This window comes from Nesoenas mayeri (genome assembly GCF_963082525.1).
Source record: "Nesoenas mayeri genome assembly, chromosome: 15".
Taxonomy (NCBI): Eukaryota; Metazoa; Chordata; class Aves; order Columbiformes; family Columbidae; genus Nesoenas; species Nesoenas mayeri.
In genome coordinates, this window is record NC_137559.1 from 4,495,881 (window position 1) to 4,521,036 (window position 25,156).

At 53.9% G+C, this 25,156-nt stretch overlaps 1 protein-coding gene across 1 annotated transcript in view; it reads right to left on the reverse strand.

Annotated features, from left to right (window-relative positions):
• Positions 1-21,580, reverse strand: part of PEMT (phosphatidylethanolamine N-methyltransferase) — a gene marked incomplete at both ends in the record, with an annotated part of 39,938 nt that extends 18,358 nt beyond the window's left edge. Inside the window, 2 exons of the mRNA XM_080353917.1 lie at positions 19,029-19,136; positions 21,470-21,580. Of these exons, the coding sequence (XP_080210043.1) occupies positions 19,029-19,136; positions 21,470-21,580 (219 nt within the window). The remainder of the gene's footprint in view (positions 1-19,028; positions 19,137-21,469) is intronic.
• Positions 21,581-25,156: the final 3,576 nt, after the last annotated feature.

Genomic DNA, 25,156 nt, shown 5'->3' on the forward strand with positions numbered 1-25,156 from the left:
AGTTTGTATACTAAATTGAATTTAAAACACCGTGCGTCATGCTGCTGCTAAAATGGGAGCTGCTGTTCGAGTGCTGAGAGAGTGGAAAAAGAAATAGAGGGTGAGTTACCACCTTTGGAAAGCAAAAAGAAGTGACCATACAGGTGACTGAGTCACAGAGGGGAAAAATGCCGCCACGTGCCATTTACCTGCACCAGCTTCCCAATTCCCTGGAAATTATTCTGGCGGCATCTGCATGGATGGCAGCTCTGAGAGCTCCACAAAGCATCGCAGCCGGTGGCGGAGCTGAAGCTGCTGGGATGAGAGAACCCGTATGCTGCTAAGAGCCACCGAGGTGGCCTCATAATTCCCCTCCTAATTCCCTTTGCCTTTAGAAAAGCACATCTGGGCAGCCATGGAGCGAGGGGGACGCGTTCCTGAGCCCTTCGGGGCGGCAGCTGCATCGGCTGCATTGGGATCGCTCCCAGCACAGCCCAGCTCACGCTGCTCCACGTCGCCGCTGGGATCGAGACGCCAACTTTTATTTATCTGCCCCAGCCCCCCGATGGGCCCGCGGGCTCCGTTCCGAGGAGCCGTCACGAGCAGAGCGGAGCGGGATCCCGCGTGGGGCTGGAAGCGACGGCAGCCGCCAGGCCCCACGGTGACATTTCAGCAACAATTAATTTGTTCCGGTTCTGGTTCTATTCCTTGAACGACTAATTAGTTCTGGCTCGGTTCTAATTTTAGTCATTTCTGGCTAAAATTAGCTCTCGCTCAACCCATGGCTACGCAGCTGGCTTAATGGTTTTATAAAATCATGAGCCGACGTGTTATTATCTCCTGCGTGACAGATGCAAAGTGCTTCCAGCATCCTCCACGGCCGAGCGCAGGACACGGCAGGGCTGAGACTGGTGGCCATCAGGGCACGGCTCCGGCTCTTCCCAGTTTGCTGTTTGCTCCCCCAGTACAGCCCAGCATTGTGCTGCCCACAGGTGAACACATCGTGGGGGGAAGAAGCCCCACGCCCCAGCTGTGCGTCCCTGATAGGGAGAGAAAGGAGCATTTTCATTTCTCTTCTAACCTCCGAGTTTGGAAATAGAGTTAATACAAAATCTCCTGACTTACCCAAAGGTCAAAGCAATAGAAAAAATATCAAGGCTCCTTTTCCAAAGCTCCCAGCCCTCTGCTTTCACTTTAGGATAATTGGTGAGGGCTGTAAGTTATTTTTTTTTAATGTTTCCCCGCAGTGCTTGTTATTGAACTAAATCAAGGAGCGGATGTGGCTGCGAAGCCAGGGAGGGCTCTTGGGTCCCATGTTCTGCCTTTGGCAGTCCGTTTTGGCGCTCACCGGGGGCAGGCACAGCCGGCTGATGTTCCAGGAAAATCGCCGCCTCCTCAACGTGAATTTGGGGTTGATTTCTACTTAATAGAAACAAACCGTCTCCCCAGCCGCTCGGGCAAGCGCATAAACAACAATGAAAGCACCGGCATGCATCTCCAGTGGCTGCCCTGAAGAAAAATGGAAACGCTCTGAGTTTTCTCTGCTTTTTTGGGGGCAGGCAAAGCTTCCCGAGCCACCTCGAGAGGGGCCACAAATATCCATTCAAAAAGCAATTTCGTCTCACCAACCTGCCTCCGCAGCTGATCAACGGGAAATGCTCTTTATAGCTCTGTCTGCATGGCAGGCCATCGCCTCTCATTAATATTTAGTATTTGTTTCAAGGAAATGGATTCTTTTTGCCTGCCATCCAGGGAAGCTGGCTTTTGAACACGCTACATTTTAATCTGCTCCAGCCCAGCTCTGAAATAGAGACTTTGTGCCGTTTTGCATGACTCCATTTCTATATCTGGCTCTCTCCAGAGATGGGGAGCGAAACCAGACACCCCAACACTCAAGTCTGAGGGACGTTTTGCATCTCGATGCTAATCAGTCTACGTCCTTGCATCGCCCCATCACCATAGTACCTGAAAAAGATGGTGCGAGCACAAGTGAATTTAACCTTGCAGCATGAGATGGATTAGCAGCTGCCTTCAATGAAAGGGAAACTGAGGCACGGGAGGGCCGAGGGGAGCAGTGGCTTCTCCAGGGAGCATCCTGGGAAATCCCAAATCCATTGCCCGCTCGGGGAGATGCTTCTGGGGATGCTCTTTCCCTGGCCAAGCTGTTGGCATTAAAATGTTCATGCCCAAGTTCGCGCTGGAGAAAAGATGACAGGGAATATGATACGCTGCGTTCCCCATACCTGTCTCGCAGTCTTTGCCAGCATGAAGGATTTTGCTCCACCATGTGAGGTCTAAGAAGCGACACACCAGGAGACCTAAACCTCAGAAATTTCACTAAAAGCCCCGAGAAAGGATGATGAGCTCCTCAGGGCACATCTCCACCCTGGTCCTGAGAGGATGTGCATGCGCAGGGTGAGCCCGGGATGCACGGACAGTTCAGTCCAGATTAAAACCACAAAGGCTTAAGACTACAGCAATCTGAGCAAATTTTTAGTGTGTCTCCTCCAGTCTGTGCTCTCCCAGGCCAGCCCTGGGGGTGCGTTCTTCTGCGGCGCTGGGGCAGGAGAAACCCCAAATCTGGACTTAAGTGGCTCCACGTGTGCATCTCCCATTGCAGGAGACGTGTCCTGGCCAGCTCACAACCTGATGAACGGGCAGAAAACCTCATGTTCCCCTTATTTCACCTGCAGGGACCTGAGGCACTGACCTGTTCCTCTGTATGAAAAATCCATTTTTCCTTTCTGATTCCCTGGAACCCCTCGTTAAACCGTAACGACTTTCTCCACTCTCTGTCACTGCTTGGACGCTGGAAAAGAGCCTTGCTTGCAGCTGCTATGTTTATATAAAAGACAGGGAGGAAAAAGATACACTCAAGCACCCAAACTCTGACTGTGATGCTCCCGGGAGTGAGCAGGGCAGCGGAGCCAAGGCGGCACGGGCTCCAATGTAAATACACCCACCGGGGCTGGCTGACCTTTGCCGAATGCCAGGGGAACCAGCCCTTCTGGCTGCCCTGAGTGACCGTGGAGGAAATGAGCATGGCCTGACCTTATCCCTTCTAACGAACCACGCTTGAGCCCCTGCACTCCACAGCCCTTAGTCTGGACAGTTTATCACTGGAAGGGCAGCACTGGCTGAACCTGAGGCCAAGCTGGGCTCCTGTGGCTGCTCAAGGCAAATGTCTGAGTGCTTGTGCTGCTTCTAGGTAAGAAAAACCTCTGCTTTTCTGGGTGACTGCAAACCTCAGTAGAAACAGAAGCACAGAATCATTTTGGTTGGAAAAGACCCTCAAGATCATCAAGTCCAACCGTTACCCCACCCCTGGCACTGCCCCATGTCCCTGAGAACCTCATCTCCATCTGTCCAACCCTCCAGGGATGGTGACTCCAGCACTGCCCTGGGCAGCCTGTTCCAATGCCCCACAGCCCTTTGGGGAAGAAATTGTTCCCCAGATCCAACCTCAACCTCCCTGGCGCAACTTGAGGCCGTTTCCTCTGCTCCTGGCGCTTGTTCCTGGGGAGCAGAGCCCGACCCCCCTGGCTCCAAGCTCCTTTCAGGCAGTTCAGAGATCAGAAGGTCTCCCCTCAGCTCCTGTTCTCCAGCTGAACCCCCCAGGTCCCTCAGCCGCTCCATCACACTTGTGCTCCAGCCCCTCACCAGCTCCGTTCCCTTTTCTCAGTTTGCTCCAGCACCTCAAGGGCTTTCTTGTTGTGAGGGGCCCAAAACTGACTCCAGGATGTGAGGTTTGGCCCTACCCGTGTGCAGGACAGGGGGATGGCCACTGGTCCTGCAGGCCACACCAGTGCTGGTACTAGCCGGGATGCTGTTGGCCTTTCTGGCCACCTGGGCACACACTGGCTCACGTTCAGCTGCTGCCACCAACACCCCCAGGTCCTTTTCCACCAGCAGCTTTCCAGCCGCTCTTCCCCAGCCTATAGCGTTCATGGGGTTGTTGTGACCCAAGTGCAGGACCCGGCATTTGGTCATGTTGAACCTCATACAATTGGCCTCAACCCATCGATACAGCAGGTCCAGATCCAGACAGAAAAGGGAAACTGAGCAGGGCTGGTCCTGGGGAGGCTCGTGCATGGCAGCCCTGAGGCGTGTGCGGGGCAGCTCCGGCAGCTCGCCGGCACGGCACTGAGCTCCTGGCACCAGCGGAGGCTGCCGTGTGCAGCCTCATCCCAAACACCATCCCGCTGAGCACCCGTACCAGCACCGGCGTTCCGAAGGCATGTGCAGAAAACGCCCCGGGGACTGGCGTGCCACTGGCAGCGAGAACATGATTAGCAGGAGCTCTGGGCAGCAAAGGCAGGAGAAAAAGAACAGAACAAACCACGGTTTAATTTGTACAAGCTGGTAATTATAGTTGCTATCTGTCTGAAATCTCTATTGAGTTTATTTAAATATGTTCTCCGTGAAGGCCATTCAGACAGGAATTATCAAGGTGTTGCAGCAGAGGAGATAATGCCATGCAGTTTTCAACAGATCAAGGGCTGATTAGGAGGAATTAATTAGCTGCTTAAACAGTCCTTGACTCGCTGCAGCAATTAGCCGTCACCTCCCCGCAGTCACGTTCCCCGTGCAGCAGCCGCGGCGATAGGAAGCGCCAGTCGGCAGAACCACAGTCCCCATGCCAGAATTGCTGTCACCATGCCAGAGCTGCCGTCCCCGTGTCAGAGCTGCTGTCCCCGTGATGCTGGTGAGCACCGGCCCAGCCCCAGGTGAATGTGTGACCCTGGAAGGTGCCTTAAACCTGCAAGGTTTAGCCCATGGCTGGGGCTGGGCAGACAGGCAGCGGTGACCCCCTCAAACCCGCTGTGATGCCCATGGTTGGTCGGTACATGTCTACCTGCTGTGATGGGATGCCTTCCCTCTTCTGGCCTCCAGGAGACCAGTCCCTTCTGCATCCTCCATCTCTCATACGCTACGAGCCACCAGTTCTCAGCTGCCACCACTGGGGCTGGCTGATCATCCAGGGGCATTAACCCCACATGCCATCACTTAGAATCATAGAATGTCGGGAGTTGGAAGGGACCCACAAAGGTGACCAAGTCCAGCTCCTGTCCCTGCACAGGACAACCCCACAGTTCACACCGTGTGTCTGAGGATGTTGTCCAGTGTCATCTTGAACACTGTCAGGCTTGGGGCCGCGACACCTCCCTGTGGAGCCTGTTCCAGTGTCCAGCACTCTCTGGGTGAAGAACCTTTTCATAATGTCCATCCTAAACCTCCCCTGGCACATCTTCCTGCAGTTCCCTCAGGTCCCATCTCTGGTTGCCAGAGAGATCTTCTTGCTGTCCCTCTGGCAGGGCGGGAGCATCGCTTAGCCCTCCATTCATCCGAGCCCGGTCTTTCCCAGGTCCTCATCCCACCAGACCTGCCACTGCAGCCACCCCGTCCCACCGCAGCACTGCTCGGGGACCCCTGTCCCTCCTGGCACAGCTAAAGCAGGCACGGGCTCTGAGCAACCTGACCTGCGTGAAGATGTCCCTGCTCATAGCAGGGGGTTGGACTGGATGAGGTTTGAGGTCCCTTCCAACCCAAACTATTCTGTGATTCTATGGGAAAAGCCACGGCGGCCCTGGACCACCTGATCTAGAGAACATGTTATTTCTCTGAAGGCTTCTCAACTCGCCGGCACTCAATTACAGAGAGCCATGAGACGGTAATGGAGCCCGAAAGCTTTTTAGCAAATGATTAAAGCCCTGAGAAGTTCCCCCATTAAGTACTGGCGCAGAAGCTTCCAGTTCATGCAATTAAACACTGGAGCAATATTAGAAGAGACAGGCACCGTCTGAACGGTGTCATGTGAGCTGCAGGGCAATGCAGGCCAGAGACTTTGCCCACACAGCTTGTAAAGGTCCTTTTTATGTTAATGCACCAAGAAAAGATGCACCCAGAGAGGGATTGTGGCTGAACAACAGGCTGGGGACAACGAGTGACAACCTGTGGCTATGTGTGTGAGTCCGGAGCAGGGCAGCGACCCCGACCTGATAACTGGAGACCTGCCACATGTTCCAAGAGATGGGGACGGCCAGCTCAGCCTCTAAATGTCTCCCTAGCAGCCTACACCAGTTAGTTTCTCCCCCTTTCCCACTTCCCCACCAGTACGATGGCAATAACAGCTGTCAGCAAGCTGCAGCCAAGGGGGGCGGCTCAGCTCATCCGTGTCTGCCAAAGCCTTGTAGTTTGGAAAGGAAGGCGTCAATTTGACTCAAGGAAGACTTTTCCATTGCTTTTCACGGGCTCTGGATGGGAGGAGGGTGTTGTTTATTCCAGCCAAAAGAAACAGCAGCGGGGTTTCGGTGTGTGGACTGGCTACGCAACGACACCGCGGTGTGGAACAGCCAGCTGGAATGATGGGGATGTTCACCCAGGCAACAGAGAGTTTCACGGAGGGAGAAACCACACGTTTGCAGGCTCTTGCAGTGGAACTCGAGGCTTGGAAAGCACCAAGGGATGCAAAAAAATGAGAACATCCAAGGGACTGAAGAAGAGATCTACAAGCGGAAAGCAGGGCGGGCTGCTCTCCAAAACCAAGCGGCTGGTTGTGGAGACGCAGCGCTGCGATGAGCCGGCATGACAAAGCCTTGCTGCCCGCAATGCCCATCGCCCAAACGAGAGAATCAAGAGGATGCAATGCAAACCTGAGAGCCTCTTGTGGTGACTCCCTTCCCGACAAACGCCGCCGTCAAGGGGTCAACAGGGTCCAGCCTGAGCACTCCAATACAGAGAGAAGTGACTCCACTTGTGAAGAAGTGGAAAGATGCCTGTTGCAGAAACCCAGTTTGCCTCCACCATGAGTTTAGCCTAAAAAATAACTCTCCAGTACCCATCCCCAGTGAAAGTAATTGGACTGAAATGGCACAGGTCACCCCAGCTAACAGCCTTGAGTTGGAGAAACAAAACAAGCCGGCAGGCAAACAGATAAGGGTTTCGTAAGGACCAGGTACGCTTTACCTCAAAGCCATCCCTTGAGATTACCTCCACATGAGTCTTTACCTTGAATCCACTCATGATAAACACCTAGATAATAAATCTCATTTCTCTAATAGTGTTTATGTGATTCGTCAAAGTACCATCTCATTAGCTGGCTGCAATGAAAACAAGCCCCTGCTTAACATACGCCAAGGCAGGCCGGGTCTGTCCATGTTCCATGAGCCACATCTCTCCTCTTCAATAAAAACAAAAATGACATGGAATACGGGCTGTATTTGCTAGCAATTTCCAACACAAACTCTGAACAGTTTCTCCTCAAGGCAAGGAGCTCATGATATATGTCTATAGAGCTGGAAGCTGAAGGCAGGTGATTTCGAGTAACCCAGAAGGAGCTGTGTTTATTAATTTTGAGTGGGTACACGAAGCCCTTATGAGCAGCTCCCCAACACTGAGCAGGCGAAGGGCAACACGCTCCAGCCTGCGCAGCCCTAACGGACCCTCCCGGCCAACAAAACCCATGGAAAAAGTATTTGTGAAAATAATGATTTCTCCAGAGCGCAGCACGGGATGGGGAAGGACCTTTCCAGTCCCAGTCTGGGACGTGGTGGGGATGGCCAAGCACGGGGAGGGACACCGGGAGCAGCCGGGACCCACCCAGCTCCTCTAACCCATAACACGACCTCATAAAACAATCTCCTGAAACCAGGGGAAGGCAGAGGCTGCCCCTGCACCAGTACTTGGGGCTCTGCTGGAGCGCAGGGAGAAGTCAAGCGCTGCTGGATGAGCATCTCGTGCGCAGGACGAGGAGGCATTTTGCCCGGTGTTTTGCAGGATTTGTTCCTCATCTTCCATGCCCAAATGACTTGGCCTGCACTCAGCTTCCCATTGCACACAGTTCCCATCCAGAAAACCACAAACTACGTAATATCATACTTTTGGTTTTTTTGAAGCTTGGAGCGTTTTCTCTGAGCGAAACAGGTCTGATTTTGCTGGGGCAGCCCATGACACCTTCCCAAACCAAGCAGAAGCAAAGGTGTGTGTCGGCCTCTCGAGGGCTGAGACTATTCTGCCCATCTCACATCCTCTGTTTGCTTGCTTTTGCTTTCCTGTTGCTCACACTCATGCGAGACTAAAAAAAGCAAAGCCGGGGAAAGTGTCTGAAGTGTTATACACACGGACGCTTCACCGAAACAGGCCGTCTACCCAAAAGCCCCATTTTCAAACAAAGCGATCCAACAATAGCACTGACGGTGTTTGAACTGGCATTGATTTAGAAAGACAAACTCTTTGCTGCACCGCACTGTCAGCAAGCGCTCAGTACAAATGCCACGTTACAAGACAAACACCTCTTTCACTTTTTTTTAAGACTACCCTCCTATTTTCACGCCTCTGCTCCATTGTGTTGTTTCCAAATCAGGCCCTGGATCCCAGTGGGTCCACGGTGCCGAGGTCAAGTCCCTCTGAATTTGCTGCGGGCTTCAAAACCTTGGGTTTGGTTTTAAATGTGGGGATAAAGCTTCCTACCTTTGTCACAAACAATCTACCCTGCTCCCCAAAGCTTTCCACCCATTACTGCAAACCTCTGGTTCGAATCGCTATCGGCACTGCAAATAAGGTCAGCTTGATTAAAAAACAGTTATTCTGGCTGGAATAAAAATGGACAGTTTTCAGCAAGTGCATCCTAGGTAAGAAATATCCTCTTACTGAGCTGCAACAAGTCTTCACTGGCTCCAGGTAAAAGGAGATTGAGGTCACCTAATGACTCTGACATTTTGTGCAGCCTCTGATTCATTACAGAGACCATACAAAGCTGTATCAGCAATGCCAGATAATTCAAGTGCCTTTTCGCTCTTCCATACGAGCTGTATTTAGTTGCAAATACACGTTCGGGTACCAGTGTGAGCACCCAGCTCTGTCACCATGTCCCCAAGCAGCTGGACCCGCAGACGTGCCGCTGCCTGCAACCGAAACCTGTGGCTGGATGCTGCAGTATTTCGAGTCAGGCAATTCTTCAAGCAGACGCGGCCCATGGGAGTGGAAACACTTTGGCTCTGTTGTCTTAAAGATTAAATCAGAAGCTCTGGCTCACCCAACATACAAGAGTAAGAAGGAACTGGCAGGAGAGAAGGGGATGGGGAAAGGCCGGGGATGATCAGAAGCCTCTCGAGACGCAAACACATCGATACACAACCACAGAGCAAGCAGCCAAGCCAGCCCAGCACTGCCTGGGATCTGGCATTCGATGTGAGGGTTTTCAGAGCCGGGCATCATCGTTGCAGTTTGCACTCGTTAATAGGTTTGCTAGGATTCCAGCTCAGCCCAGCTCATTAGCCACACAGCCGAATCCGACACTAATTCTGGATCACTCTTATTGCGACAAATAAATAATAAAATTGCCTCCACGCAGGGGTTGTTTTCTTCCTCTCTCCCCCTAATGCAGGTCTGGTAGCTTCTCATGTATCCGTTAATGAAGTCCATTATATCCAGAGTTTCTCAGCAAGTAAAAATTACAATCATTAGCCAGTGACTGACGAGAGACAGAAACACCATTTCTGCCCGGGCTGGCAATAACAGTACGGCAAGTACGCGTCCCAGCGAGTCGAGCCTTGCTCTCCCGTAATATGGTACCCAATGTTCTTCATTAGCATCTCCCTTTTTAATAGAGCAAGACAGCGTCCTGCGGCAAGTCGCAATTACACACAAGAATTAATTCAGGGAGAAAAAAATGACAGGTGCCGCAAAGGCACATTTTGCAGCAGGCTCGTCAAAAGGTGAAGTGGGAGATGATTAGGAACATTTTACAGCCCTGCCTAAAACTGAAAACAAAACAAGCGGAAGCACAAGTGACAACATGGTAGAGGAGACATAGCTGGTTTCTTTGTGCACTATGTAATTTTTGTTTTAAATAGTAAAGACACGCAACAGTTATTCTTTTGGTCATAATACCCTAATGACCAAGCCCAGCAGCCTCAGACTGGGACTTCTTGTGCGATTTGCAAACAACGCACAAAGCCGGCTCGGTTTCTCCCAGAGCCACAGCCGCTCTTTTGCTGCCCTTTTGTGAAATTAGGGTTTAATTCTCTGGACTAAGTCTGCTAATAAGGACTCCCGACACACCCGTCCTCTGGACAGCATGTACTCATCGCTCTCCCAGGGGCTGTGATGGGAGGGGGGACGGAGAAGGGAGAAGAAAGAATAAATACACCTCGTGGAGCACAAAATGCAAGAGAAATCTAATACCCTTTCGCAGAGGAGTGAGAGTTCGTTGGAACAGAGGTACTGGTTGCACCGGCCACGCTCGGCAGAGCACTGATTTCGGCTGAAGGGCCTCCCGTCCCCTCGCTGCTCAACGTATCGTGTTCCACGCCGCGTGTTAAGCTTCCCCTGGGAACATTTCCCACGGCGCCGAGGACACGCATGTTTGCGATGCTGCTGTCATCCCAACAATAGAGAGGGACAATCTGATCTTTATGTAACGCGGGCAGCCGGGCGCCGTGTTCCCCTCTCCTCGGGGATGAGATGTTCAAAGCGCGCGGCACAACGAGTAAGAACAGTCTGAAGGGTTAAATGGACCCATCACACCCTCTGGGCTCGCTGGTGTTATTGCTGGGGGTCCTGTGGGTGTTGATGGGTGTGACCACGTGCCCCATGGGATTTGTTCAATGCAAGAAATACAACCCAAAAGCCAAGCGAACAACCAACCATCCCCAGACCCAGGGATGTGCACCCCAGGGGAGCTTCTTGTCACTTTTGCAGCCTCAAAGGCCAAAGCTGAGATGAACAAATGAGCTCTGCATGAGTGCTCAAACCTTCTTACAGCCTTTTGCTCCATCCATTTGTACCGAAGCCCTGCACAGAGGAGGATGGAGGAGGCTGGGCAAGTCCTTCCAGCTAAGGATGACCACACATCGGCACCAAGTAACATTCCTCTGCTGGGCAACGCACTCGCTTTGGCTTCCAAGTACATCAATCTATGGAAAACGATTGCACGACAAAGTCTTGAAATGAAACTAACTCACTGCTGCTCTCCAGCCTTGGGAACCAAATGAGTAACTCTGCAGTCATTAAAACAACGTCCTGGCAAAAATAAAACAGGAAAGGGTATTTAATAGGAATGCTTAGTAGTTAAAAATACTGTATCTCATCTGAGGTCATTTAGTTTTTAATAGGAACTGCCATGCGTACCCCAAGGTATACACTGTAGTCACAGATGGATGGATGGGGTGTTTTTTTCCAGTTCAAAATCCTCCCTGGGAATTTTGTAGATTGAGCATGTGCTGTCGGACTCGTGGCAGAAAACGCAGCTCTGGGGGAAGAGGCAGGAATAGGAACATCTGACTATATGGGGGGATTTGGAGTCCCTCTTCACCCAAGAAGACTGACAAAGAGGTTGCCCAACTTTTTCATTCTAAAAGAGGCACTTCTAAAGCAAAGAAGAGGCTCGAGCCCAAGATGGTCACGCTGAGCACCAGGCCAGCACAGAGCTGGTGCTGGAAAAAGGGCAGGAGGTGAGAAAAGTCAGCAGAAGGAGTACTGTAAAGGATCAGAAAAGCTGCATGTACATTTTCCTTCCCTGAAAACGTCTTTGTGCTTTTATGGCGAGGAGCTGCTACAATTACAGCTTCTTTTATAAGTGAAGCACAAACCGGATAATGAGCAAACCTCCCACCGCACAAAGGAGGCGAGGAAGGCGTTCTGTGAGCCCTGACGGTCAGGCTTCCCCGCAACAGCCAAAGGCAGAGAAAATTGCTAAAACCCATCTCCGTTTCACCCACTTCAGGGGTGCGAGCTCCTCGCAGCCTGCTTTTTCTTCCCAAAAAGCGCAAAAAAAAAAAAGGATCACACAAAAAATGAATGTGCCTACACAGACAGCGAGTGAAAACCCTTCAGCCAGACAAAGCAGCAGTTCGCACGTCCCAACCTGCAGAACAAGCCCATGGCTGCATCATCCCTGGGCTGGAGGAGTAAAGACAGGGAACAAAAGAGGGTTTGCATGGAAAAAAAAGCCAAGCAAGATATTGCCAAATCCAGATAACTAGGTAATGCACCAAGGAGGTTCATGATTGCAAGGACACCTGGGAAAATCGAGAGCTCCCACCAGCCTTTCTCTCCCTGACCCCAACAATTGCTGGGAGATCGGAGGAGTTTGATGAAGCCCCACGCAGGTGCACAAGCCTGGGGCTTCCAGCTTTTCTGGCAGGCACATTCATAATTTTGTAAGACAGTTGCCCCTCTGCATGTGAGTAAGCACAGAGGTTCAGAAAATCAGGCAGCAGCTCGCAGGGAAGGGCTGTTTCACCCCACTCCGCAGTCCTGATGTAACACATCAGCACCAGCTTCCAAAATCAACTATTTCTCCCCACTAGCTTCCAAAAATCAACTATTTCTCCCCAGACTGGGGTACAGGGGCTTCAAAACTTCATAAGGATGCCTTAGGAAGAGGGTTGGATATAAGAGAGCTGACACGGGCAGTGCCGGGAGAGTGCAGATACTTGTTTGCTTTAATGACATGAGGCTCCTGATATTTGGCAGGAACCGTTGCCCAGCATATGCTGCTGTGATGGGGCTGCTGAACTATCTGGTGTCACACTCAAGAGATGGGAGATGCTCCTGCCAAGTGCCATTGACAGCTACTGTGTCATGTCCTTGGGGACACAATATATGGGGAATAAGAAGGAGGGCTTGCCTTACCAATTTACTGGTCTGCTTAACTACCTATTCCATACTGCCGCGTGCGCAGCTGGAGATGTGTCCCCTCAGAGATCATCAAGGGGGAGAAAACAGAGAAAATGAGGAATTATTGTTTACAAATAGAGTGGTAAAACACTGTCCCAGGTTGCCCAGAGAGGTGGTGGATGCCCCATCCCTGGAGACATCCCAGGCCAGGCTGGATGGGGCTCTGAGCAACCTGAGCTGGTGAAGATGTCCCTGCTCATGGCAGGGGGGGCACTGGTGGAGCTGGGAAGGTCTCTCCAACACAAACTATTTGATGATTCTATGACTGTATTTTCTTTGGGGTGCCGACCACGTGTGCGACCAGCTTGCTGCAAACTAGATCCAGCACCCCCACCATGAAACCCCAACCCCAGCGCTCCCCACCACGCACCTCCAGGCACGCAGGAGACGCAACTGCACCGTGACCTCCCAAGCATACTCAGCAGACTGTGTGTCTCTGCATTTCTTCGTCAAAGCCGCCTATTTTGGGAGATGACATCCTTCTGGGAACTGGGCAGGCTTCTGCTAAATGCTCCGTGGAACGACAGATGGAAAACACCCGGCTCGGGTCTGTGATGGCAACAAGCACAGAGCCCGGGAGCCCCGTCCCACCCCGGACACACGAGGTCCCGGGGAACACGATGGGCTTCCCTGCTCAGGGCTCCAGCAACTGTCAAAACCCAGGGCCACTCAAGAGGACCCACCATCTTCCACGCCTCCTGGTCTCGGTACATCCAACTACTCTATTTTTTGCCTCCAGCTGCCATTTTTACCCTGTCTCACAGGATGCAGGAGGTCACAGAATTGCCATTTCATAGATGCTGCTTTGAGCAGCACCTCATCAGTGGGAGAAAGTGTTTAGCGGCAGCAGGGCAGGACAGGGATGGAGTGGGACCGAGAGTAAAGGGCCTCTCCCAACTTCTAGGGTTTATAGATAATCCTCTTTTGCGTACGGAAACATACGCAAAATACGCCTTAAATATGTTTTTTCATCTTTTGTGCGTGTGTTGACTTACTCCAGCAGGGCTGCCAGCAGCCCGCAGTTTATTTTTAAAACACTAAACAAGAAAAGCCCAGTATATACAACAAACACCCTGGGTTTCTAGAGAAGCATTCTGCAGAAGCTAAAAAAGGAAGGTTGCTTTTGGGGTCAGCTTGGCCACAATCCGTAGGGAACTGTGAGGTGAGAGACGGATTCTGACCTCAGTTTACAGAAACACTGAGCAGGCAGATTGCCCAGTGGCTGGATCCCAAATTCACGCTAGGGATGGGCACGGAAAGCGCTCAGTTGGTACCTAGAGGTTGAGACCCTGCCTGGCTCGACACAGATGAAGCATCTCAGCTCAGCTCCTGGCCAGGCTGGGCTCAACAGGCAGCTCAGCCTGCAAGGAGACTGTAAAAAAGATATTGCACAGCTTCTTAATGAGTGTTTCGATGAAAACTCCAGCACCCCTGGCTGGGAGGCTGCAGGGGAGCGATGCTGTGATGCAGGATGTGTCTCTCTCTCAAGGTGAGAGCGCTCCTAATTGTGCCACTGCAGGCCGGAGGATGTGACCCAGTTCTGGTGCCTGTTATGTGGCTCACAGCGGTGCCGACACGCTGGAAAAGCTAAATTTAGGAGGTAAACAGGCACAGTGTTACACACCCGGCCAGGACTCGCTCCGTTACGAGACGGCTGGAGAATCGATACCGTCTGCTCGCCGCGCGCGTTACGGCATCGCTGCAGAGCCCTTGCCGCCCGGGTGGAGAGCGTTACCAAGTCATTCGGAATAAAATTGCCACTAAATGCTGCTTGGGGGAGCGGGGAGAAAAGAAAAAAAAGCAAATCCTCGCTCTTTCTCAGCCATTGTAGGAAATGAAAACGGCTATTTCTGCCTGGTAGAGAGTCCAATTATGAATAATGTGCGTTCTCTCCCTGCACAAAGGATGAAAGGCATCAGAGCTGGTGGTGACATTTTAAGACCGGAGATGTAAGAGCGAATCCAAGCCTTGTTGGAAGCCCAGCTTTACCCCAATAAAGAAACGCTTTCTGCAGTCAATTGGCTTGCAGCATAGCTTGAAGCCCTGCTATTGATCTAGCATCTGTTATAAGCAGATAATCATCGTCGCTGTGCCGTGGCTTCTACGACGGGATCTAAAAGCACTTTCCAGAAGACGGTCGAGGGCTGTTCTGCTCTCAACCGCGGCTGCAGGCGGGCGGAGGTTTGCGGGGGAGTTCACGAAACTCTTGCAATTTTGCAGAATTCGAAGGCCAGAAAAGACCATTAAATCACCTGCTTGGACTCATTCACCTCCCAACCCTGTAAAGTTCAGCTAATCGAGGTGTGCTCCCCGTGAGGCTCTGAATCCGTTCCAGCCCCAGCCCTCGCACAGCATTTCATACCCTGCAATTTTCTTTCCCCAGCCAGGAGCTAACCCACTGCCATCAACACACTGCTCAGTCCTTCCCGTCTATAAAACAGACGGCCAGAACTGCTGAAATCCCCCGGCATCAGGCATTTTTCTCCTGGCCCCAGGAGGTTTCTGAGAGTTTGGCCCACTAAGGTCTAAATCCAAACAGCTTCCCAGCAGCGTGGGGAGGTTCTGAGCCAGGCACCTTCCTCCGAATTTAGCAAGAAGTGGTCAGAGGGAGGGGAAATCGGGCTGCCAGTGCCTGCAAAGCACCTCTTATCCACTTGGCAGATTCCTCTAGTCTCCAAAGAAGGAGAAAAGGATGGGAAATTAAAAATAAATGAACCAAGAGATACACATCCATCAGGAGCCAGGCGTTGTCAGCCCAGGTCCCTCTGCAACCTCTTCTTTAATCAAAACCTCACGCAGTTTGAACACTTGACAGAAGTCTAGAACAGAGATCTTGTTACCCCGAGCAGAGAAAGCTGCAGCCTTGAAGAATAAAATGTTTGTCTGATGGGGTCTATTTTCTTTAAAATCACGTTAAATTACGCTAAGCCCGTTCCCAACTGTGACGTTTGAGGTTTCGCCCCGTGGATTCCTGCGGGATACGCGGGTGTCTCGGGGCGGTCACCGGCGGTGACGGGAGGAGCGAGCTCTCCAGCAGCAGCTGAAGATGTGCCATTTCTAAATTGGGCCGTGACGCCAGCCGTAAATTTTTAAGAGGCTCAAACCAAGAAAAGGATTGCTGATGGATGCACTCCCCCCTTGAAACTCACTTGCGTGGTGATGGACGTCAGAATACCTGGCTCACGGCTGTGCCACTTGCCTGTTCGCTATCGAGAGTGTCAGAAACCTTCCAGCTTTCTAGAAACTCCCTGTATGCCAAGGCTCGGCAAGCTCTTTAAAGCCGCCCGCGTGCAGGTTTATCTGCCTCTCTTGGCTTGCAAAATGTTTGTCCCCGAGGAGTTGTAATTTAATACCTTCCTTAGTTACCAAGGGACGGGAAGTTTCTCTGATCGTTCCGCAGCTTTCCAAACACAGATGGGATTTATTGAAGTTTCTACTGCTCTAACCTCATTAATGTTTTACGGCAGGGCTCCAGCGACGTGCCTACTCCTCGCTGGGTGCCCCTCAACAGCCCCATGACAGGTCAGGTCTCCCGGCTGCATTGAACATCCTTGGGGAGTTTTAAGCAACATCATCCCCAAAACAGCTCCGTTGGTGCCTTTTGGCGCCTCACCTGCACCCTGCATCATGCGGGACCACGGTTCCAGCAGCTCCTTTTCTAACAGCCACGGCGGGTAGGAAAGCAGAGACAGCAGAAATAAAACAGAGAATAGTGCAGGAACACATCCAAGCTGTGCCGTGGGTAATGTAACCTGAGGGACACTCTGGGATGGGCGGAATTTTAATTGGCATGGAGGGGGGAAGCAGAAGAGGGGGTGAGAGCCTTGGATTTGGGGGGGGAAACAAAACAGGTGACCTCGGGGTGACATTCACTGTACCCCCCCCAGCACATCCCTGCAGGGAGGAGGGTGGGAACTGGGAGTCCTGAGGCTTTTTGAAGGAGCTTTTCTCCCCTGCGGAGAACAGGAGGGAGCATCAGCACAGCCCGGCTGGAGTCCTGCAAATCGCCCCATTTAGGCTCTGCTCCTCTAAATTGCTCTCTCAACTGAAGCACATAAATCAACGCAACAAGCATCAGGGTCTCCTCAGGAGCTGTGCTCCCCCTCTGCCACCCGAGTTTGTGCTTCGTCCCCAAATCCTGCAGGTTTTGTCCCAAAGAAACATGCCTGGTGTTTAGGAGGGCAAATGCCTCGCAATGCTCGAGGCCTTGAGATGTGTCTCTCTACTGGCCAAGCGCCACACGGAGCCGGGGTTTCCCCACCACATATTTATTCAGAGATGCTGCACAGCGACGACAACCCGGCGCCAAACTTTGCAAGGAGGCAGACCTGGCCAGAGTTCAGCAGGAACGAGGAATTCAGATGCTGAACTAAATCAATGCATCCCCACCCAATTTCTACCCAAATCGGGAATTTCATGCACAGGAGGAGTTTTGACCAGGGCCCAACACTATTTATTAAGCGCAGAGAGCAGGGAGCGCTTGGCACTGCGCAGAAATCCAGTCTTTGCACTAAAGCTCTTGCAAGCCCAAAGTAATTCAGATGCAGAAGTGATCTCGGCTACTGGGAAAGAACTCAAACAGCGAAAGACAAAGGGAGCCTGTGCAGGGATGTAGAGAAAGAAAGAAGAGCTGCAGGCAGGGGACAGTGATCAGATAGAAAAAAGGATGGGGAAAAAGTAAAGGAAGCAGGTCAGGGAAAATCCAGGGATGGCTGGGGACACTTAAATGCACCCGATAGCAGGGTCCCACAGCCCCCTGCAAGAGCCTGGTACGAGCCAAACACCAGGACTGGCAGAGCCTGGAAATGTCGGGGAGATGCTCAGGGACTTGGTCAGAGCAAGCGCACAGATGGAGGCACTGGGACTGCAAACGGTGCGGAGACGCCTCCTGCTCGCGGACGCAGGCCCTGCACGTCTTGCTCGCAGTGCCACCTGCCGCCAACGGCACCGCTCGGCAGACGCTGGAACGGGACAACAGCAGCGCAATGAACTTCCCGCTGTTACATCAGCTTTCCCTGTCCTTTAACAGCAGCCAAACTCTCCATCCAAAAAGCAAGGCTATTTCCCAAGCTGCAGGCGTCCCGCAAGTCGCAGGCGTAGCAGCAGATGCTAATAAAGTGCTTTTTTTTTCTTTCCCTTTTATGCAGTTTCTCGCCAGAGCTGGTCTCTACCCCCAGAGACCACATCCGCAATCTTCTTGTTCATTGATTCTTTATGCTAAATGGTGACTCCGCAGTCGAAATAACGTGGCATATTCTAGCTCGCATTTCAGACACCGTGAGACTTTTTAATAATGAGTTGCATGAAAAATTAGGGAGGCTGCAACAAAGAGCTCCGACAGAGGTTTCCAAAGTGACTCACAGCCAGGAGAGCCTCGCTTTTCCAAAGCCCAGCGTGAGACAATCTCAAGAGCCCCCGTGCTCAGAGAGAGCCGAGTCCTCCCCCTCTGGAAAAATAAGATCTTTTTAAGGAGGCTTCCCCAGGGTGAGAATCCCCACAGGGAGCTTTGGCGGGTGGTTTTGCGAAGCTTGGCTGAGATGATATCCCGTTCCCATGAGCTCTGGTGGGGAGGAGGTTTCACCCCACACCTCAGCAGTGCTGCCGGGGGTGCTATGGGGTGGGATCCACCTCGTGCTGGGCTCCCCACTTGGCACTTTGGCTCTGCAATACTCAAAATGGGGCTGGCAATGCTTCTCGCTGCTCTTGCAGCAAAGGGCAGCAGACACTCTTCCAGTCTGGGCTCCCAAGGTGCGACGGCACCCGCAGAGACAGCAAGCATCACCCATGCACAGGTATCCCTGCTCTTGCTGCCAGCTCTGCAGCTCTCTGCCAGACTTTGTGGCGTGATGGAGGGGGAATTTCTGCAGGTTAACTTCTGGCTGACTGTTTTTGCTTCCTGCCATCAACACACAACCAGCTGCCAACACATTTCAAGGGGAAGCAGCAGGCAGTGTATCCAGTGCAGCCCCCCCCGGGGGTTAGTGCCATTTCTGCTCAGTCCTAGTGTCACCAGCGCTGGGCTGCTGGGGTGGGAGGTGCGGCTGGAGGTAGCTGAAGGTCGGGTTTGATTACTCTGCCCTCTCGCCGAAGCTCAGCTCTTAATTCCTTCTACATCCCACACTGGCTCCTGCCTTCACCTCCTCGGTGACACCCATCACAGCCACCCCTGGCCCAGGAGCTCTCTCTGCAGCGCAGCTCCCTGCTCACCCACTTCTAACTCCTAATAACTGAGTACTGCTCTCCCCACCCAACCCAGCAGATGTCCCCAAAAGAGGCTTTTCCTCCACTGAGGCCCAAAGGAGATCCCCACATAGCTGCCAAAGGAAGGCTAAAAATAATGGGGCAGCCGATACGCAGGCAGCTCTTACCACGTTCCAGAAGAGCGGGTTGAAGGCGATGGTGAGGACAGCCACGATGAAGCCAGAGTCGGTCACATCTACGTAGCTGAAGAGCCGAGCCATGGCTGTCACATCCACCTGCAGGGGGAGAGCCGGTTACTGCGGGTGCAGGTTCCTGCGGGGGCTCCGGTTGTTGCACCCGAATACAGGGGCACTTCACCCCAAATCAAATGCATCAGCTGCCTGCAAGAGCACACAAATCTTTTAATGACCCTATGCAACGTGTTGTTAGGTTTTGCAAAGCGCTACGGCAGGGTGCAGAGCCAAGAAGAGGGGTGGGGGCTCCACACTTTGGGGCACCGGGCTCCCAGGGAGCCCCTGTGTTTGCAGCAGCGCCCAGAAGGACACGGGCACTGCAAGGACACCGCTGCTGTGGAGACAAGCACCAGCCCTACGGGGCAGCTGCCAACCCAAGCGTGTTTCCAAACCGCAGGAAAGGGAGCACCGTTTCACAGACCTCACTGTCCCCAGGACGGAGGATTGTCCCAGAGATGCTGCTCTGCATGGAAACTCCAAGTAATAAACTGTGTCAGCCTCAAACTTGCCTTCCAGAAAGTAAGAATGATGCAAACCCCCTCTACAGTGAAGGGGGATGCATTTGCATGGTAAGAAGCTGCAAAAGACTTCCCTGTCTTAATGACAACAACAAACCCTTAAAGCTAGCTGTTTTTTTTCCCTTTCTCCTTTTAAGAAAGAGGTATTTCTCCCGGGATGGCTCCCTGACATCGTCAGCATTTTTACGTGCAATAAGCCATGCTGCTTCTCCCTCTCTGCACCCTCTCCCTGCAGTGGTATTTGGATGAAAAACAGCCAGTGCCTTTTCCTTTTTTTCCAAAAACTATGAAAACAAAAGACAAAATAGCCCAGCCCAAGCCCTTCCCTCTCTTGAATAAAAAAATCAAGAGAACATCGAGACGTGGAAGGTTTTAGCTTCCCAAACACAGCTGTGTTTGCAAGTCCTTTGGATGCCAGGGGACAGGAAAGGCTTGAAAAGGCATCAGCTCCAACTCGCGCGTCCGGGAGAGAAATTCCCGCTGGTTCCTCACAGGTTCTTTGAGGGAGCAGGTGGGATTCACGGATATGGGCTGCAAAACCTGCCGTGTCTTGTAACCAAGAGCAAAAGCCCCAGGAATGGCTCCCGCGCTGTGCCGGGGCACGTCCAGCTTCTCCGAGTGCCTCCTGCACAGCCACGACCGCCCGCGGTGCAAAGTGCAACCAGCAAAGGTCGCACTGCCCCGGGGAAACGGGGGGATCTGCTCCGCGGCTGCCTCCAAACCACCCCAGCTCCTCCATCCGAGCCCTCAGGACGTGGTGCTGGTGAAGAACAGTGGGCACAGCCCCAGGGCCTGATCCTGATCCATCTCCCCCAGTTCCACCCTCCCCGGCCTCTCCTCCCCTCCCTTTGCCATCAGACCTCGTCCCTTCACATCAAGCGCTGTCAAGCCATAACCTGGGCACTGAGACAGCTGCCAAAAACAGGACTGAACTGTCTGGTCCTGTTTCAATTGCAAACCCGTGGGGACCAGGACAGCTTCTTTCCTCTTGTTTCGTACGACGCTGAGCACGGGCTGAGCACGTACTGCCAGCACGGGCTGAACAAAAGCTTCTTGACCTACTAACTCCTGGCTGGCAACATCATTAACATTGCACTCACCTTCTTTTCTCCTCCTCAAACAACCAAATTCGTCGCTGCCAGCGGGAGGCAGATTGGCCTGTGCCCAGGATGTGCTTTTAGGGATAAAAGGGGAGCCCATTAGGATGAGCTGTCTCTGCAAGGCGGCCACGTAACAGGCACAGAACATTCAACTTTGCCCCCAAGGTGATACATAACAGTGGCGAACGCTGCCTGCTTGCCTGCAGGCCCAAATTTAGGGAGGGTGAGAGCTGCTTGGGCATAGAATCACAGAATAGTTTGGGTTCAAGGGACCTTCAAAGCTCCCCCAGTGCCACCCCTGCCATGACCAGGGACATCTTCACCAGCTCAGGTTGCTCAGAGCCCCGTCCAGCCTGGCCTGGGGTGTCTCCAGGGATGGTTCATCCACCACCTTTCTGTCAAACCCGAACCTCCCGTCCTAAGCCGCAGCAGCGCCCGGGCGAGCCGGCGGCAGCACCCATGGGACGCCCATTCAGCCGGCGCAGCCCTCGCCACGTGGGAAGAACGTGCTGTGGTGGCCTGGGTGGCAACAGGCCAGGGCCAGTGGCGGCTGCGGCCGGGACACGAGCATCCCCAGGGCCTGCAGCACCCGCAGGGGTTATTGCCACCAGCTCCCCCGGCAGCACCGGGACAGGCCGGGGGGGGGTGAGCGGCCCAAGCCGCCCCCACAGCCGAGCGGCAGCGCCCCAGGCCGGGCCCGTTCCCGGGGCCACAGCGAGCCCGGCGCTCCCCGCCCGCCCCCCGCCTCCCCCGGTACCTGGCCGTACTCCAGGCCGCCCAGCCCTTCGCAGCACTCCCGCGGGAACGGGCGGCCCCCACCCGCCGCCGCCGCCCGCCGCCCCGCACCCGGCCCGAGCCGCCCCGCCATGGCGCGGGGCCGGGGTCTGCCCGCCGCCGCCTCCCCGGCCCGGGGCCGGCCGAGCGCGGGGCCCCGCGGTGGCGCTGCCGGGAAGCGTAGTCCCGCCTCCGCCGCCGGTTGGGCCCCGGCACGGCGCGGGGGGAGCGGGGCCGCGGCACCGGGGAAGCACTGACCTCGCCGCAGGCCCGGCCGCCTCCGTCGCGGGCTGTGAGCGTGTGTCCGGCCGCGGCGGTGGGGAGGGCGGCCCGTGCTGCCGGCGCCTGGACTTCGACCCTGCCCGGTGAAGCAACCGGGCCGCGGCGCGGCGGGCCCCCGTCCGCCCCCCCTCCCGGAGCGCGCGGATGGGCCCCGCGGCCGGGGCTTCGCCCCACCGGGCACTCGGCGGGGGCTGCCCGGGGCGCTGCGGGCGAGTGGGGGCGAGAACCCGAGGTGCCAGCGCTACAGAGCGGGCAGAGACCCGGCCCCGCCGACCCCTGCCCGGCCCCTGCCCGTTTTTGGTGGGGAGGGACACAGCTCCGCTGTTTTTCTGGTGATGGAAAGGCCGTGGAAATGAAGTGTTTCCTGCCCAGTATCACTTATTCCAGAGCACAATGCAAAGCCACCAAGTGTGGATGTACTGAGGGGAGACCTTCTGATCTCTGAACTGCCTGAAAGGAGCTTGGAGCCAGGGGGGTCGGGCTCTGCTCCCCAGGAACAAGCACCAGGAGCAGAGGAAACGGCCTCAAGTTGCGCCAGGGGAGGTTGAGGTTGGATCTGGGAACAATTTCTTCCCCAAAGGGCTGTGGGGCATTGGAACAGGCTGCCCAGGGCAGTGCTGGAGTCACCATCCCTGGAGGGCTGAACAGACGGAGATGAGGTTCTCAGGGACATGGGGCAGTGCCAGGGGTGGGGTAATGGGTGGACTCAATGGTCTTGAGGGTCTTTTCCAACCAAAATTACTCTATGGTTCTATGATTCTACTTTAAGGGCAATTCAGCATGTGTAATGTTTTTTAAAATTGCTCTTATTATTACTGCTTATACAATTTCTCTTCTTCACTCCTCTCTGGGATGTTTCTGGTTGTTGTACCTTACGCTGCAGTCCCGGACCCATCTGTGCATAGGAAATCAGGTAGTATCATCCCCACCGACCTCTGTGGGTCTCTGCGTGGACCATTCGCTTTTTCAGATCCTCACTTGAAGGGAAATAAATTATCTTCAAGAAGGAGTCTGGTATGAAGGAAGCCTCATGAATGAACTGCAAACATCCCTCCCAGAGGTCTTGTGGGAGTGGGGGAGGTCTGAGCACTCATGACCTGGCAGACACCAAAAACGTGCATGAGTGGCAGCTCACGTGAAGCCCTGCGTGGTAAAATGGCATCAGGAGAGCCAGAGGACCCCAAATTCCCATCTTGGCCCCATGGGAAGGGGGTTTTCCTTAGTTCTGCTGCTCCAAACCACTCGCTGCTCCAGTGCATCCCCACCTCCCCATGTACAGGGTCGGCTCCTGCTCTCGGGGTGCTTATACCGGGCTGGACCGCATCCCGGCTGTGCCCGACGAGCACATTGCCAGTACAAATTGCAGCGGTTTGGGGTGAGGCACGCACGAAGGCGCTGTGGGTGGGAGCATCGTTCCCCACGGATGCTCTCCAGCTGCTTCCGGCCTCTTCTCTCCTGTGCTGGATAATTTCGCTGCACCGAGTGTGTAATTATTGCCTCTGTCATCTCCCAGGCTGGGGCGCGGGAGCAGATGGGAGGATGTTTATTTTGCAAGTCCCACCAGCTGGGTGCTTGGGGCAGCGGGGAGGGCGAAGGAGACACGGTGAGGAACACGATGATGCTGTGTTCAGAGAGGAGGAAACATCCCCCTGGCGAGGGAATTAGCAAACCGTCCCCCCTGCTACAAGGAGGGGACGTCCCGGTGCTGCCAGTGCTGCCGCTGGGAAGGGACAAGGACATTGTGACAGGCTGGGAGGAGGAAAGGGTCTGCTGAGGGATGGAGGGAGGGTGGACGGTGCAGAGGGGTGTGCTGTCTCACTGGCTCCTCGCTTGAGACTGTCAAAGCTGGGCTGTCACAGACACATCTGCCCTGTTACCCCCACATTGGGGGGCACTGAGTGAAGGCATCTGCTGCAGGACCCAGTCCCCTGCCACAGTTCGGCTGTGTTTGGGGCAGGGAATCCCACCGGAGCCCCCACACCATTCCTGCTGTCAAACCCCCTGTCCAGGGAACATTTTCCATGTAAGAGGGGTGGGGGGTGTTTGCAGCAGTGGGCCCCCTCCCACCAGCCTCCATCCCACCTCGGAAACATCCCAGCAGCTGTGAAGGAGACAAAGAGGGCTTTCTGCAGGCCTGGATTTTTCTTTGTGTCCCCATCCCTCCCCTTCTCCCCGTGACGTGCCTTTTATCCAGCACTCCGTTTCCAAGCACCCATCTCAGGAAGAGGGCATTGCCCTCAGCTTTCCCAAGTCCCTTCTTAGCTTGAACAGCCCCATCGGAGCCCTTTGAAATCTCACCAGGGCCCTGAGAGGTCATCAATGAATATGGAGTTGCAAATGCCTGCGTGGGCAGAAGGCACTTCAGCAAAGTCATTTGTAACGGTGACGATGAGCTGCCCTGTTGGAGAGAGGCCTGGGAGCTGGTTTGCTGTTTGGCGATGATGCTGTGTTCAGAGAGGAGGAAACATCCCCCCGGTGAGGGAATTAGCAGGGTGTTAATGGCACATGGGGATCGTGCAGCCATGGTTGTGTCCCCTGGCATCTGCTGCAGCAGCACCAAAGGGTTTCCACGTGTTTGACATATCGCATGCAGCTCTGTGATGCATTTGTGTGTGTCGGTCCGGTGAAGGATGCTCGCTGACTGCGAGGATGCTGCAGCTCAGCAAGCTGCCATTTGCTCAGGAGTATTTCAAATTCCTGGGAGCACAAGGAGATCCAGGGGACTCACAACACATGGAAATCCAGGGCAAGGAGTGCTCTTGACTGCTTTTCCCTTAGAAATGGGGTACTAGTTGGGAAACTGCAGCCAGGTCAACTTCAGCACAGAGGGACATGTCTCCTTACAAACCCAAGAGAAAGCTTCCAGGCCAAAGGACTGGTTTTCTTGTTGAGAAAAAAGAATAAAAGGGGATGGATATAAAGCACCCACAGCTTCCACTCTCTGCAGATGACCCTTGCTGCCATCCTCTGGAAAGCGGGACAAGCTCATGAGCTCCCCTGCTTGCCTGCAGCTCCTATAACCCATCTCTCGCCCATGGCTCCAGCCAGGCAAACCAGAGGTTGTGGTTGTCCCCAGCCCGGGGGGTCACCATGGTTTCTCGTATCTGAGCTTGCAAACCGCCTCCTCCAACCCAGCTATGTCCCTTGCTTACAGAGGTCCCATGGGTGCAGTGTGAGGCTGGGGGCTTTTTCTCAATCCCTTGTGTTCCTTTATGTTCAAACCTGCCCTGAAATAAAGCTGACCCCCGTGAGTTTAACCCTTGCAAACCTACAAAGGCTTGGATTGACGGGTCATGGAGATCGAGGACAGAGCATCAAAACACAGAGTAAAGAACGGCGATGCAAGCCTAGAGAGAAGCAAAGAATGCTGGAGCACAGAGCTGAAACC